The sequence below is a fragment of the Eublepharis macularius genome, chromosome 11, assembly GCF_028583425.1.
Source record: "Eublepharis macularius isolate TG4126 chromosome 11, MPM_Emac_v1.0, whole genome shotgun sequence".
In the NCBI taxonomy this organism is placed as follows: Eukaryota; Metazoa; Chordata; class Lepidosauria; order Squamata; family Eublepharidae; genus Eublepharis; species Eublepharis macularius.
In genome coordinates this window covers 68361943-68379107 of record NC_072800.1, presented here as the reverse complement: position 1 = coordinate 68379107, position 17165 = coordinate 68361943, and the positions used below count along the sequence as shown (strand labels likewise).

Here is a 17165-nt window from a genome sequence, read left to right as displayed (position 1 = left end):
ATTTATCAGTGCCTTTCTCAATGCCTTTCTATTTAAAAAGTATCTAAATCACTTTGTGTCTGTGTATCATTGGGGTTATATCAAATACATTTATTACATATAACGTCACTGTTTTAAAGAGAGAGCTGCTCATGGGATTCCTGGGTACTATAGAGTTTTTAGCTTGAATTGCAAGTGGATAGAATTAAGATTCCACTTTTTGCTGTGTATCAGTGTAGAAATTAAATTAATTTATGTGTATAGATGGGTGCTGTTCAAGTAATAGCATTGTTTAATACCACCTTTTCCCTCCTTTTCTGAAACCAAATCAAGGAAAGACTTGGGGGGAAATTCATACCTATAACATGAAGGAATGACTTACATATGTGAATATTGCTATCAAAGATCAAATATTTGAGAGAGCTTTTATATCAGTTGAGGTCAGCTGAATAAAGAAAGTTTTTAGTTTTCTGTAAGTCAAAAGTACCGATTGCAGTGTGCGTATATGAATGAGTATTCAGTAATCTCAGACAGCATTCAGTAGTCACAGCTCTTGCAGTTTTTTTTAACTATGCAGACATTTTCAACTGTTTAGGATATTTACAGTGCAATCTAAAGCAGTGTTATACCCTTCTAAGTCTGTTGATTTCTTAAAATTACAGGCTATAGTGATTGATTAAATTGCAACGTGAAGAAATGGAAATTGCAGCTGTCCTATCTCTTTATGCCTTTTTGTCCCCTAAAAACTGAGTTTAACATTTTTTGTCCTGAGTAGTGGAAAGTAGGGCATTAAGGATATTATGACGCTGATTAGAGAGATTTTCACTGGAATTTAAGATGGCCTTAATTGAGTTAATGATGCTTATTAGTTCCATTAATTAACATAAAGACAAATTGACTGTCGTATTGTTGTATGTTTGAGAAAAGACTGTTGAAAGTAGACTCTGCCAATATCTTATTCAAATTACAAAAAAACCTAACACTTGTAGTTTGGTAACTCCCATTATAATGTTCTGCATTGGTTTTTATAATCAGTGTAATAAAAGTTGGATATCTCGAGACATTCATTTCATTTCTCATTTTTTAAGAGTATAAAATCATATCGAATTCTCAGGTTGACCTCATCATGCAGACTAAAGAAAAATGACTGGGGCCATTTTGAAACTTGGTAGATATTTCTAAAAAAACCAGAAAAGCCCCCCAAAGGCGCAGAAAAATCTGAGAGGGGTGGATGGGGATCCTGGAAAACTAAGAAGTGATGTCTTCAGACTGCACAGCATTTTTGATATCTGTATCAAACCAAAATGGCGCCCAACCATTAGCAGCTCATATGGTTAGTCAAAGGGATTACCTAGCCCACACAATGGAGGGGATGGAAGTGGTTCTAGTACCCCAAGTTGAAAAAAGCTTACGAATGAACGCATCTTAATTTAGAATGTAATTTTTGTAATATTCTTAATTTTTTGATAACCCTATAAGATAAGTCAGTATTATTACCCACAAGCAGAGGTTTATGAGAATGGGATGGAGAGTGATTTGTGTAAGGCTGCCTACAGCACTATCTGATTAAGGCATGTCTACTCAAACGTAAGTCCCTCCATGTTCAGTGTGGCTTATTCCCAGGTATATACATATGATTGTTAGTTTTGAAGCAGGGCTTATCGCTCCATCTCTTCATCATATGGAACACCAACTCTCTAGGATGACTGGATAGACAACTTCCATCTCTATTCTAATCTCAGCTGTATGGGCAATTCATAAATGTCAGAGATACTTCATGCTTGACTATCTTCACATTGCCTTTTAAAGATAAAAGGTAATATCAAATTACAAATAAAAGTGATCAAAAGAGAAATAGTACACTGCTGCAGATTTTGATTATAGAGTTATGCTGCAGTAACTCAGAGAAAAATTGGTGTGCCTAAACATCTCATTGCCTTGAGATGTGAGCTTAAAACTTGCCCTCTGAAGTAATCTTTCTTCTAGATATAACTTCTTAGCCTGTAAAGTTCCATTGTGGTTATAGAGGTTATGGTGTTGGACTAGAATCTAGGAGACCCACAGTGAAATCCTAAGAAGAGTTACTCTTGTCTAAGCCCATTGAAATCAGTGGGCCAGATTCAAATCTCTATTGTGCCATGATACTTGCGAGTTGCTGGTTGACTTTGGGCAAGCAACAGTCTCAGCCTAACCTACCTTTTAGGGTTGCTGTGCAGATGAAATGAAAGGAGAATGATGTATACCACTCTGAGTTCCTTGGAGGAACAGGTAGCATAAAAAAAGTGTTAAATTAATAACGCCTTTTTAAAAAATTGGACGTTGTAGCTGCCTGAACCATAGATTTGGGCAGATGGAGTGATTAAATTGCCGCCTCTTTTTTTTCTTTTTCTTTTTTACAGAGGAGAAGAAACCTAAAATCAAGAAACCAAAACCTGAATTTCCTATATATACAGCATCAGAAACAAATGAATATGTACCATCATGTTACCATGTTACTTCTATTGAAGAAATTGAGGAACAGATGGATGACTGGTTGGAAGACAGAAACAAGCCGCTCAGAAAGAAGGCAAGTACACTTATCTTCTCCTTTAAAAAAGCAGAGGTTACAAGTCTAGGCAACTAATGGGATATGCCATTTTAAAAAAAGTGTAACATGCAGTGAACATTGAATCAGCACATCAAAGTTAAGAGCAATGTAAAGCTCTCCAATATAATGAAGGTATACTTAGATTTGAAAGTTCCATTTATGGTATAATTGGGCACGTGTAGTAGATTATGCACATTTTATCCAGTATTCATGAAAGTGTGTGTGTGTGCGTGTGTGCGTGTGCGCTTGCACATGTATTAATAGATGCTTAAGTGACGTGGCTGAAAATCTTCCAGGACGTTCTTTTGCACAAGTCTCATCAAAGGATGTTTGCTCTGTTCTTGTTCATTTCACTGTAGCTTGTACAAGAGCATTTTCTGATGGGCTGTGACCTCCTTCCCTGACTCTTACTCCTCCATTCATTCTCAGTTTCCTTTAGCATGGGATGTCCTGTTGGTGAGGCCCTCTATGTGTGCATAGAGGGCTGTTCAGCAGCTGCTATCCCTCAGCCTACAGTTTCCCAGTCCCAGAGCCAGTGACTTGATTTGGACATAGTTTTACTCTCACATCTGAGCATTAGCCTTGAACTGGGGCTTCCATTTCTGATTTGGAGACAAGCACAAATCATAACTTGTTTGTCTTGGATATAGCAACAAATATGGTTCATCCCCAAACAGGGAGGGAGAGAGGCAATTGTAGTGAATGGGATTCGTGGGAAGAGGAGGGAGTGTTTGAACTCAAAGCTTCTTCATGTCAAATTTGGCATTGCACATAAATCAGTCCTATATGTCTCCTTTTGCTTTTGGGGAGGGGGGCTGTTGATGCTTTTGCACACCTTTGGCTCTTCTCTTCTTCTCTTTGTGAGTTGAGATTGATGCAAAGTTTCCTGTTTAGATCAAGCTCCAATTCAGTTTAATGCCCAAGCGCAGGTGTTTCAGTATATTGGAGTTTGATGGTTGTTGTGGGTTTTCCGGGCTGTATTGCCGTGGTCTTGGCATTGTAGTTCCTGACGTTTCGCCAGCAGCTGTGGCTGGCATCTTCAGAGGTGTAGCACCAAAAGACAGAGATCTCTCAGTGTCACACTGAGACACTGAGAGATCTCTGTCTTTTGGTGCTACACCTCTGAAGATGCCAGCCACAGCTGCTGGCGAAACGTCAGGAACTACAATGCCAAGACCACGGCAATACAGCCCGGAAAACCCACAACAACCATCGTTCTCCGGCCGTGAAAGCCTTCGACAATACATATTGGAGTTTGTTTACTCCGCACTACCGCTGGGATTAAACCCAGGTTTAGAATCTTAGGAGTTTGTGTGCAATAAAAAAAAATCTCCAGTTCATCAAGGTACCTGCATTCAAGTGTCATAGTTGATCAAATGGGGAAGTGCTCAGCAAAGATACAAGTGTGAGAAAAGCAGGGATGGGTGAGGGATGAACACAACAAGCTATGTTTGTGCCCCATCACAGTTTAATTACAGCTTGTCTGAATGTAATCAGTGTCTCTCTCTGATTCTTGCCTTTCTAGATTCTCTGAATGTCTGGATTCCAATAAGTTTGCCAAAATGCCTTGTGGGTCTCCTGCCATGATTATTTGCAGTCTCTAACCTGCCTGTGCCATGCATTTCTAGCAATTCTTCTTTTCCAACCTCATTTTGGTTCTTTGCTGGGCACTATTGTAGTTGTTACTATTTTATTTGATTTTTAGCCCTCCCTCCCCATGGACGGGCTCAGGGCGGGGTACATCAAAAATAAGTCTAGGGCTGAAGAGTGTATCTTCCTTGTACTAAAAAGTGAACCATGTACAATACAACTTTTTTTGTACAGCAAAAGTATCTCCTCGCACCCAGTAAGGCTAAATCTTTTTTGACGTTATGGACCCATTAGATCATGCTACATGTCTTGGTACCTGGCTATAGCACGCAGCTAACTTTTTCCTTAGATACATCCCAGCAGCAATTGGTGTAATTCTGTGCCCTACTACTACTACTACTACTACTACTACTACTACTACTACTACTACTACTACTACTACTACTACTACCACATAACATTTGATTTATATATCACTCTTCAGGACAACTTAATGCCCACTCAGAGCGATTTACAATGTCATTATTATCCCCGCAATAAAACACCGTGTGAGGTGAGTGGGCTGAGAGAGCTCCTAGAAGCTGTGACTGATCCAAGGTCACCCAGCTGGCTTCAAGTGGAGGAGTGAGGAATCAAACCCAGTTCTCTAGATTAGAGTCCCGTGCTCTTAACCACTACACTAAACTGGCTCTCACTATATCTCACTACTAGGAACTTTACTTACAATCCTAAAAGAGTCAATCCTAAAAAGAGTCATATCCTTTTAAGCCCACTGTCTTCAGAGGAAAAACCCAAGAGATCTTGCACCTGCTTTTCTAGGAGGGAAGAATTAAGTTGATGAAACATTAAGAATGGTGTCTGGCTTTGATTTAAATAGGGCCCTTATTTTAGTCACTGGGAAGGGTTTTAGTGATTTGGATTTTATACATTTGTGATTACATATGGTACCCAGACTAAATGTCTATTTAAAGTGGCATCCTGTGTTGCCCTCTAATAAAAGCAGATCCATACTTGCACACAAGAATACCTGTGCATTCTCATTCTTCCTCTTGTTGTTTGATAGGTGCATCAGAAAGTAGATTGGATCACTCTGGAAAACACCATATTACATCAGCGCATACTAAAAGCTTAATATTTTTCATGGTTTTCTGTTGTATTATATGGTTTGCTATATTGGACTATGCTAAATCATCTTTGATTTGCCCCTTTCCAATGTGTGTCTAGGAGGTGGTTGGAAGAAGTGTGAGTGGATTGCTTGCCCATGAAGTAATGGCATTGGAAGAAAAAGCTCTTCAAAGTGGGCATTACTAAGACATGAAAGACGGCTGGATTTGTAGGTGTGTGGCTCTACATGAGACTAATAAGGCAATTGTGATTGACAGCAATTCATTTACCACACATTGAGGAAGTGAGTCTTGGGCACTGCAGGGAAGCGAAAGGGACCATTATCTTGGATTTTCAGAGCATATATTGCCAACGCACAAAGGAAACCAAAATCTTGCTCATTTTAAAAATTCATAATGAACCATGTGGATTTTTTCCTGAGAGCTTTATAGAGCTGTTTCATCCATTGCTTTCCATTGACCAGTATCACCAGTCTGCGAAAACTGCTTGTCAAAATTTGGTTTTGTCTAAATGTGATCATTGGTAGAAATTTTTCTCAGTATTTATAAAGCTTGTATGAATTCATAATGATGCCAATTTGGTGTTCTGATTTCTCAGTAGACAAAAATAACGCATCAATGATTTGAGAGGGATCAAGTTTTGGTAAAAACACCTGGAAGAGATCATATTCTAAACTTGGTGCTTTTCACAACAAACCGGTTTTTGATGCACACACAGTTGGCTAGGAAATATCTCAGAGCCAAGCTACAAGTGACGCCTGACACAGGTTGGACACTTGTCAGCTTCCCTCAAGTTTTTTTTTGTTTTAAATATTTTTATTAATTTTGTTATTTTATTAATTTCGTCGCATTTCACGAACCATGAACTTTCACGAACCTGCCCCAGTTCGCAAACCAGTTCGTTTGGTTCAGGAAAACATCACATCCAGGTCAGCAAATTGTCACTTCCGGGTCAGCAGAAGGTCACTTCTGGGTCAGCAGAAGGTCTTCAGGAAGTCCATCTCCTGTTGCCTAGGAAACTGATTGATCGGCGCCTGGTTGTCTGCAATGACAAACCAAAAAATGAACCAGCCTAAAGTTCATGGTGGTTTGTTAGAAATGGGCTCTGACAAACTGCTGGTTCACAAACCACGAACTGGCCTGGTTCGTCACAAACTTTGGTTTGTATTTCGGTTCGTGCCTATCTCTACTTCAGAGAAACAACTAGCTTAATTTGGCGATGGAGAAATATTGTACTCTTCTGAGGCCATTGAAGTCAATGGGTTTAGAAGACTGTGTGGTGCCATTGTGAAAGAACCTCAATGAGGAGTAGGGAATGGTGTTGATAGGTGCTGCTATTCTGGCTTCAAGTATACTAGTGCTAGATATTCATAGCTGCAAGTAGTTGGAAGATTACCTTTTTCTGTAACCTTCAAAGATAAGGTTAAAGGAGCTGCCGAAGTGCCAGGTGCAGACAGTAGCCCTAGGCCAGCATGGCCTAACAGAATGTCAGGTGTTGCTGGTCCTAGAAGCTGCACCTGGTAAACAAACTCAGTATATAACAGGAGGAGGAAGAGATCTAGAGAGTCTGTGCTGAAGTTTGCACTGGAACTGCTCAGGGGTATGCTGGTTGTTGTATGGAGTAAGGTATTACTGTTGTTTTGTTTCCCCTGTGTTAAGGGGTTTCTGGATTGCCTGTTTCTCTCAATTAAAGCCCTGTTTATCTTACCAGAACTCCTTGTTTTTGTGAATTTCCTTGACCTTCCAAACCCCTGTCTCTGGCAGATTAGGATGTAACTCTGCTTAGGATTCTTGGGCTCCTTGTGTGAGGGTTGTCAAGAAACTGGCCTTGTCTGTGTTGCTTGGCTTTTCCTAAATCTGATTAGTACAAAGAACACTGGAAAGGGCAAGTTGCCCTGATTGCTAACACAGCTGCAGGGATATGTGGTCACATGTCCTAGTAACACCCCTGATTCATTAAGCAGGATGAGGCCATGTTGCGGGCAGCCTGGCATAAAGCAAAGGTCTTTCATTCTGTTCTGTACACTGTTTGCTGTTCGTGGATACCAGCCTCTTATGTACCATCTTGAACTTTCGGATCTTAGACTTTTAGAGTCTTGTTAGCCTCTCTGGTTTGACCTGACAAGGTAACATCTGTGTCAGGGAACCAAAGCCTGTACAGTATTTTAGGATAGTTAGTGGTTTTATTTATTTTCTTTCCGATCTTGCACACTTTCTATAATTGTAATCTTTTGTGGTATTCTTAATAAATTTCATTAATTATACTTCGGTGGTGTTACTGAGTTTTGGAGTTTTAATCTAAAACCAATACATTGGCCTAATTTGGCTACCGCTACCGGATAGTTTTTGTGGAACTCAGCCTGCAGGCATCCAACCTTGCAAGGCCAACTTCTTGTTTAACACCCAGCAGGGCTGGAGACTTTGTTCCTCTGTCTCTAAGCTTAGGGTTAATCAAGAAGGACTGGTGGTGTCTCCTGTTACCCAGGGAAGTGAGGCTTTTGCACACAGTATTGAGCTTTTGCTCTTGTCCCCCACTCCAACCCCCCTGAGGATTTGGGGGGCTGTGACGAGGATCTTCCTTTAAATCTCAAGTCTGACATTAGCTTGCTAGATACTGCCATGAGGAAGTCAGTCACTACCTCTGTAAATTTCCGATTGTCACTAGGGGAGTAATTGTATCATAGGTTGGTGAGGGTGAATGAAGTGCAAATTGTAACACACACAGTATGTTGACAGTAAAGTATGAATGATAACTTGTTTTTGGAATCATACCTCTAGAATAATTTGATGGGTTTAAAAAACCTCTGTAAGTGATTGTGTTTGATTGTGGCCAGTTTTGTTTCCTGTGCTGTGTGTTCTCTGTACAATTAGTTTAGGATTTTCTGCAGATTCAGTTCAGGAGCATGGAAGGACAAGTAGTTTTCCTTGTTTGAATTGAGCTTCTTGTTTGTATTTATTGGTGCCCAGTATTTACTTTGAATGTGATTGTGGAAAAGCTGTTGCTAGGATTTAAGGGATACTTAGAGGATAGAAATGTCATTGTCTCCTTTCCTTTGTTCAATGAGTCTGTGCCTGTATATACTGTTAAGACACCGATCACATTACTTTGTTGCTACTTAATTATATACCTTTTTGCTGTCAGTCTAAGAAGTTGCCATATTATTAACTGGAGGCCTGAGAAGAGAGGGAACATGTTTTGGCAGATTTGATGTCAGATTTAAACTGAACACATTCACATTGTTTGGCTGCTATGTTATGATATCAACAGATGAAATTTGGGTGTTTCTTCTAGATAGGAAAAAGTGGTGCAAGAAGAAAACTCTTCCAAAATATTTCTGATTGTCTTTACCTTGATGTAGAGTCTATGCTATTGCAGTTGTCACCTGAAAAGATTGCATAGTTTGTTGGTTCTCTGAGGCACCTGGTTGACTACTGTGTTGGACTAGATGGACCATTGGTTTGATCCACACAAGCATCTCTTAAGGTGAGCAGTGCAGAGAGATGGAGTATACTGAGCAAATTCATTGTATGCTTGGCCTGAAGATTGTGGGAGAGGCTTGGCCCAGACGGTGAGTGGGGAAGAGTGAAATATTTAATATTGTGAATCTCCTCTTCCAACTCAGTGCTGTTTCACATATGCAAAAGTAGTGAGGCAAAAAGGAGTGAGGATTCTCTACCATATTCAATAACATCTCCCATCACCACACAACCTGCCGTATTCTTCATCATGTAAGAATGGCCTAGAAATAAAGATCTACTTCAGAGTTACCTTCCTTGAATGTTTTAGTGTAACTGGGTTTGATGACAGAAGTTCTCAGAGGAACATTTCCTTGGCAGTTGGTATCTGTTTCCTCATGTTGATCAAGTTGATGGTACCTTCATATAATTCAAGGGAGTATTGCTTGAATGATAAGCAGTTTTTAAACGTCCCTTTATATTTATTGACAAATTTTAAAATGCATCTGAAAGAATCCTAAAGACAATTCAGAGTATGATGATGGAGAATTTTGGACTGTAAGCTTCACATATCATACAGTACATGTTATGTAATCTTTTGCATGTAATTAAGTTTGTGTGTTTTATTTCTGTTGGTGAATGTGGAGGTTTTAGTATATGTCTGTGGATGTGCAGACCTCTGAAGTAAGAAAGAGGGGGATCTGGATATGTGAATGGAGTGTGCCCTGACTGGATAGTAGCTGCCCTAGGAGACAGAGTGAACTGCAGTTTTTAGTCATTGTGAGGGAAATTATTCATTCTGGCTAAGTTAGGCAATCTGTGTGGAGCCTGTGCTGTCTTTGTATATCTCAGAGAAAGTATTTCTTCTAAGTCAGGCAAACTGTGTGGAAGCCTGAAAGGGTTTCATTCTATCTAGGTTAGGGAAGCTGTGTGGAAAAATCTGAGTGAATCTTTGTCTGAGTAGTTGAGAGGCGTGTTTATTCTGTTAGTGAAGATCTGTGTGGAAAATTAGTCTTTGTTACTGGGTCTGTGAATATATAACTGTTTTTGAAATCACTAGGATTAAGAACTATTCTGAAACCAATATGCATATCAATACTCTGCAACCATCACACTTATATTCTTATAAATAAAGTAAAAATGATCTATTTTTTCCTCACAACCACCCTCATGTGTTGACTGCTCTGTCATACTACCACTTATAAGTAAGTCTTCCTATAATACCAGTTAAATAGAGGAGGTCTAAGGTGAAAAGCCTTTGGTGGAAGCAAAAACCTTTTGAGAGAGTCAGGATAGCAGCAACATGTAAGTCACACAAATACAGTTGGGGTTCAAACCATGAAAGGAAGGCGTTCTTGAGGTATAAGTCTGGGTAAAGTAGAGAACACTTGAAGCTCTGGGTGTGTGGAAATAAAAGGAGTGCTAGTTATGACCAGGACCTACATGAGGTAAAGGTTTAAGGTAACATAAGGAGAAGTTGAATTAAAGGCCCAAAGGCAAGTTTAAAAACAAACAAGAAATTTGGTTGTTGGGGGTTTTCCGGGCTGTATTGCCGTGGTCTTGGCATTGTAGTTCCTGACGTTTCGCCAGCAGCTGTGGCTGGCATCTTCAGAGGTGTAGCACCAAAAGTCTTTTGGTGCTACACCTCTGAAGATGCCAGCCACAGCTGCTGGCGAAACGTCAGGAACTACAATGCCAAGACCACGGCAATACAGCCCGGAAAACCCCCAACAACCATCGTTCTCCGGCCGTGAAAGCCTTCGACAATACAAACAAGAAATTGTTAACTGTTTATAGTTGCTTGCTTATGTTGTAGTTGGACATAGATGGATGTTTTAGAAGTATGAAAATAAACATTTGAACTTTCTGATGATAACTAGCTTGAATGAGATATGAAGTTGGAATTTCTTTCCTGATCAATTCTTTTGAACTGTTAAAGGACAATTAAAAAATTATGGTTCTTCAAAACTGATATTCCTGTTGGTTTTCCCCGTATATCTTTTTGAAAACCTTGTGTTTCAGCAAACCTAGATGAGCAGATCTAGCCAAAATTTAAATTGGAGGGAGAACTCTCCAGGAATTAATAGCTGGTGATTTATATGTAAGCATATGACTTTGATGGGAATGTGAAATGATTTTTTAAATGTAACTGTTGAAGAATTTTAATCCCAAAAAGAGAGCCAGTTTGGTTTAGTGTTTAAGAGTGGCAGGACTCTTATCTGGAGAACCAGGTTTGATTCTCCACTCCTCCATAGGAAGCCAGCTGGGTGACCTTGGATCAGTCACAGCTTTTCAGAGCTCTCTAAGCCCCACCCACTTCACAGGGTGATTGTTTGTAAGACTAATAATAACATACTTTGTAAACTGCTCTGAGTGTGGCATTAAGTTGTCCTGAAGGGCGGTATATAAATTGAATGTTGTTGTTATTGTTATTCTTATAAAACAAAAAAACCAGAAAACTCTGCAGCTGTCCAGCTATCCAAAAGTGCATTATTTATATCAACATGTGAAGTAAAGTCTAGTCAAATGCCAGTAAAAAGTAACCCATTGTAGAAAATATATGGCATGCATGACCTAATCCTTTAAATTAACTGGTGTGATTTTTTAGAAACAGGCTTCTGGCTTCAGAGCCAAGGACTTTATTGTATAATGTAGTTGAGTTATGTTTGTCATGACCTCTTCTGAGTAGCTCAGTGATTCTGACTCAGAGTGCTCAGAGGAAGCAACTGAGGAGCCAAGGCCAGGGTTTAGGAGGTCCAAAAGGACTAGGGAAGGCTTGATGCTGCAGAAAAACCTGCTGACCATATTCCAGCAGTTCCAGAGGCCACCCTATCAGAGCCTGCAAGGAAGACCTTATCACAAGCCTTTGAAGTAGTCTCTAGGCATTTGCCAGGCAGGGCATGAACTTGGGCTCAGAGTAGGGTTCCCAGGTGCCCGCCAATGGTGGGCAAACTCTTGGGAATTTGCTCCCTCACCCACTGATTCGCCAGTGATCAGTGGGAGGTGGTGAGCCCCCGGAGGTCACTTGCCACCAGCGGGGACCCCGGGAACATGTGCGGCACACGCTTGCTCCCAGGGAGCACAGCAACATCACTTCCAGAAGTGATGTTGTCATACCAGCTGTGAGAACACTCCCTCACTTTGGGGCTGATACACATAGATGTACTCTATGGGGATGGGGGGGTTGCTCTGGGATTACACAAGTAAAGGGAGGGTGTTCCAATCAGGAATTGTTTATGTCCCATGACAGCCTGGTTCATACCACCCATGAACTGAATTTCTTCTCCCCCGTCCAGAAGCTCCTGTTGGAAGCTCCAAAGCCATCCACCAGGAAGTTTTACCTATCCAAATGGAAAAGATTTTCACTTTGGGCTGCAGACAACAACTTAAACCCTGTCTTGGCCCCATTACCAACTGTTTTGCACTGTGTGGTCCAGCTAAAGGACCAAGGTTTGTCTAATTGATGCTGTCAGTTTGTTTGCACTATATAATTGATGATTTAGTTTTTTAAGGTAAGTTTTATTGTTAAATTTATTGCATCTATTTTATATTTTATTATTGTTGTAATCCACCCTGAGCCTGCTTGCAGGGCGGGCAGGCTATAAAATGAATAAATAAACATAAATAATTCTTCTGTTAAAGTCCACCTAGTGGCCATTTTGTCCTACAGTGTAAACGGGAAATCTCTCTTTGCCCAACCACAGTGCAAGTCCTTTCTATATCCTCCAGCATCCAGACCAATTTTCCAGTGGAGCGTTTCCTTGGTTCTTGCTTCAGTCTTGCATAAACCGAGCTCCTAGCTACCTGTTCTCTAAAGCTTTTGACAGCTAAAACAGCCTTTCTGGTGGCTATAACCTTGGCTTGGAGGGTGAGTGAATTGCAAGCTCTGCAACATGACCCTCCTTTCATTAAGATATTTGCAGATAAGGTTGTCCTTTGCCCAAGACTTCTTTTTCTGCCAAAGGTCATCTCCACTTTCCATTTAAACCAGGACATTGTCTTACTGGTATTTTCTCCTGCTTCTACAACTAACACAGAGAGACTTGTGCACATGCTTGATGTTAAATGTGCTTTGTGCTTCTACTTGGACAGGACAGCTCCCTTCTGAAAGGACCCCAGTCTTTGTATCGTTTAAAGGGCTCCCAAAAGGCCTGAAGGTCACCCTACAGACCATTCTGAATTGGATAGTTTGGCTCATTGTTATAAACAATCTAAACAACCGTGCCCATTGCACATAAGAGCTCATTCTGCAAGGGCTCGATCCACCTCGTCAGCCTTTTACTTGGGCATCCCTCTAGTGGACTTATGTGAGGTGGCCACCTGGTCTACTCCATTCACATTAATCAAACATTATGCCATTGACATGGGCTCCAGAAGGGATGCAGCTGTGGGCAAAGCTGTCCTGAAGAGTCTTTTTCCATTAAAGATCTTCATGCCCCCCTCTTGGATAAATTATCTCCCATGAGGGACTGCACAGAAAACATAATAATGAAAACAGGGTTAAGCTTACCTTTAAGTGTTGTTCATCGAGTGTTCTTCTGTGCATGCCAACACCCCTTCCTCCTTCCCCGCCATGTGCTCTTTTTTATTACCTCCCCTCTACACCAGCAGCTTAGAGAACTGAGGGAGGGAGCCGTTGCCCTGCCTTTTATAGCCGTGCTGGGGAGAAAAGTGCGCAAAAAGGTGAGGCAAGCGTCTCATGCCTTTAGGAGCTTTAGAACATCTGTGGCTGGCCTGCACATGTACAGTTCCCATGTGTGCCTGCACAGATGAACTCTCAATGAACAACAGTTACAGGTAAGCGCAACCCTGTTTTATTTGCTCTAGGTAGCATCCTATCATAGGGTAGTTGAATAGAGTTTCCCAGCCTGGTTTCTTGGTTCCTTCTGCTCAGTTTTCTTATTAAGCCAGTTCTATCTTCCAGTGACTGTATGGCTGTCTAAATTAGGACATTTTAAAAAATTAACCCTTTTCTTAGTATTTTGGCAGAGAACATGTTTTGTAAGGCTACCTGCACTGAAATATTAAGAGGATACATTACAACAGAATGTACAAACAAAGCCAAGACGTGGGGGACCAGGCATCCCTAAACTATATTTTAAAAAAAACTAGATTAACTAGAAAACTAAATTTTAAAAAATGTGTGGCAAGTACTTGAAAAGTAATGGTAGAGTATTATAAAGTCTCAGAACTATTTCTTCTGTTCTGTTTGAAACATTCCGACTGCATCACAGTATGATCGTGGAGGTCAATTTTGAGTTCAGGGCCTGATTTATTCAATTTATTGCAATTTATGTGCAATGTGTTGCTCCCTGAACATCAGATCAGAATTTGCACATGGCATGCTACAAACTTGATTTTGTCTTGTCTTCCTCCTCTGTATGCAGATTTTGTCTGCGCAACTGAATTAAAGAATTTGTGCATAAAATATTGTATGTAGGCAGGCAAATAGTTCATAAACTAGGCTTTCAGAAAGAATAGCCATAAATGTTGAGGCTGGTTTTGCAAGGAGTGTCTGTGTGTGAGGGAGAGAAAAGTGGGGGAGGGGATTCGGGGAAGAAACAAAAGATCCTAGAGAGAACCACCAGTTTTCCTTGCTGCTTTTGCCTTTTGTTGTTTAGTTAAGACCTTTCTGTTCACCATGGCTTTTAAGTTAATTAAGTGGCTGATTTCCCTCTTGGCTCTCTGCAGTTTATATGTTAGGTTTTATTTTGCAGTTGTTAAATTTTGATATTTATTGGTACCATTTTGATTGCAAATTTTATGGTCTGCTTATACATCACCTTGGGCAAGTTGTTGAAAAGGCAACATATAAATACTGTGTAAATCTGTGGCTCTTATAGCTTGCACGGGAAGCTCTCTCCTTCCTAATGTGGCTTCAGGAGGGATGGGGTCCCTAGCTACATATGAGCAGTGAGTCTCTGCCTTTTCTACCATTTTTATTGGATCTTGCCAAGAACCCCCAAATATCATCTCTTGCTAAGAAACAGCTGAGGACAGTCTCAGCAGCAGAATGTTATTTTCTGTTGTCCCACGGACTGGGATAGAGGTGGGCTTTGAGAAATCAAGAGCTTTGAGTCCCTACAGGACTAACAGAGCAGTCCTGAACATAGTTACTCCAGTCTAAGTGCATTGAAATCAGTGGACATAGACAGGAATAACTGTGCTTGATATATTGTTGAAGGCTTTCATGGCCGGAGAACGATGGTTGTTGTGGATTTTCCGGGCTGTATAGCTGTGATCTTGGCATTGTAGTTCCTGACGTTTCACCAGCAGCTGTGACTGGCATCTTCAGAGGTGTAGCACCAAAAGACAGAAATCGCTCAGTGTCACAGACTGTGCTTGAGATTGCATTGTAAGTCAAGTATACATTGTAGGGTAGCTTTTGGAGTGGGTTTAAATAGTGGATTTAAAATAGTAAGTAGAGGTGGGCACGAACTGAAATACTAACCAAAGTTCATCACAAACCAGGCCAGCTTGTGGTTTGCGAACCAGCGGTTCATTAGAGCCCATTTCTGATGAACCACCACAAACTTTAGGGTGGTTCGTTTGGTTCGTTTTTTGGGTTGTCATTGCAGACAGTCTGGTGCCAATCAATCAGTTTCCTGGGCTTTCTGCAGACCTTCTGCTGACCTGGAAGTGACCTTCTGCTGACCTGGAAGTGGTGATTTGCTGGCCCGGAAGTGATGTTTTCACGAACCAAAAATGAACTGGTTCGTGAACCGGGGCAGATTCGTGAAAGTTCATGGTTCATGAAACATGATGAACCACGAACCTCATAGTTCATTTTTTTCTGGTTTGTGCCCCTCTCTAATAGTAAGTAAGGTCTTATTTAAAACTGTCAAATATATGAGAAGGATTGTCCAGTTTGTTTTTTGCTAGTGTAATCAAAATTTTCCCAATCCTCCTACTAATTTAATTTAATTTATTAGATTTATATTTCGCCCTCCACACGCCAGCAGGCTCAGGGCAGATTACAATTTACATACATTTAAAATACATCTAACAATTTACACAGTTTAAAATTATAAATGTATAAACATACTAACATTTAAAATGCATGCATACACACACACACACACACACACACACACTCACTCACTCTCTCTCTCTCTCTCTCTCTCTCTCTCTCTCTCTCTCTCTCTCTCTCTCTCTCTCTCTCTCTCTCTCTCTCTGCCATGGAGGCTATCAGGTCCATGGCCCGTGAGGAGGTAGCATCATCGGCATGGACATTGAAGTTCCCCAAGATCAGAAGCCTGGGGTACTCCAAGGCCCAGCCAGCCACTGCCTCCAATAGGCCAGGCACAGCATCTGCTGGTGCGCTGGACGATCGGTACACCAGACAGATGGCTATACTCTCCTCGGCATCCCACACCAGGCCCACACAATCAATGCCGGCAATCTTTGGGATGGGGAGTGGCCTGATGGAGAAAGATTCTCAAATGAGCACTGCCACCCCACTCCCCCGGCCAATGTCCCGTGAAGGTGAAGGGTCGAGAAACCTGGGGGGCCAGCTCTTTCAGGCTGACAGTTTCACCTTCCCGTACCCAGGTCTCGGTCATGCACGCCAGGTCTACCTCTTCCATCGCAAAATATTGCTAAAGCGTTGCGGTCTTCTTATTAATGGACCTGACATTGCACAGCAGCAGTGACGGGAGAGGGCATTGAGTCCTAGCCCCAGCATCCCTTGGGGTGGGGCAAAGGTTGGAAGGAACGCGAGCATAACCATATCTCTGTCTTCTTCCCTTATAATACCTAGCCCCACCGCCATACCTCCCTCGTCCCATAACCACTGGGATCCCCGACCTCATATCGACCACCAATTGAAATGACTGCCGCCCTCAGCCACTAATCCCACAACACCTATTGCACAGTAACCCGAGTCTATATAGACAATAGTTTTACCCCTAATAACATTAATGCTATCAGTAATGTTAAGAATTCAGTTCTAAATTTCCCACCCTCTTTAAATTATTAATTTCCCAGCTTCTCTGCTAACTTCCTATCAGAGTAGGTTTAGTTTGAATGCTGTCATTCATGTTCACAGTAGGGATACGATTTGGGCATAATGTTTTCACTGATGTGATTTCAAATACAGGATGTAGATTTTTAGTGGGGAATACAGTCAAGCATTCTGTCTCTCACATGCACAATCCAGCAGCAGGTATATCACATGGGGCTGCTTGATTATGCATTTTATATCTTAGTCCTTTCAAGCCAAAAGGTTATGTTTCTAAGCTATGAACCACATTGTGAGTAAAACTGAGATACCATCAAATATGCCAGAGAATCAAGTTAATGGGAAGCCCAAAATTTTGTGTTTTGAAAATGCCTCTCTTGGTATTGTTATCATATAAAGGTGTGTGTTACAGACCAAAAACAATGCAGCCTATGGCTTATCTGATCTACATGCCACTGTGATCTATAAT

At 41.1% G+C, this 17165-nt stretch overlaps 1 protein-coding gene across 1 annotated transcript in view; it reads left to right on the top strand.

Annotated features, from left to right (window-relative positions):
* Positions 1-17165, top strand: part of DNAJC1 (DnaJ heat shock protein family (Hsp40) member C1) — a 111220-nt gene that overhangs the window by 54212 nt on the left and 39843 nt on the right. The window contains exon 8 of the mRNA XM_054992115.1: positions 2379-2545. Coding sequence (XP_054848090.1) covers positions 2379-2545 — 167 coding nt within the window. The remainder of the gene's footprint in view (positions 1-2378; positions 2546-17165) is intronic.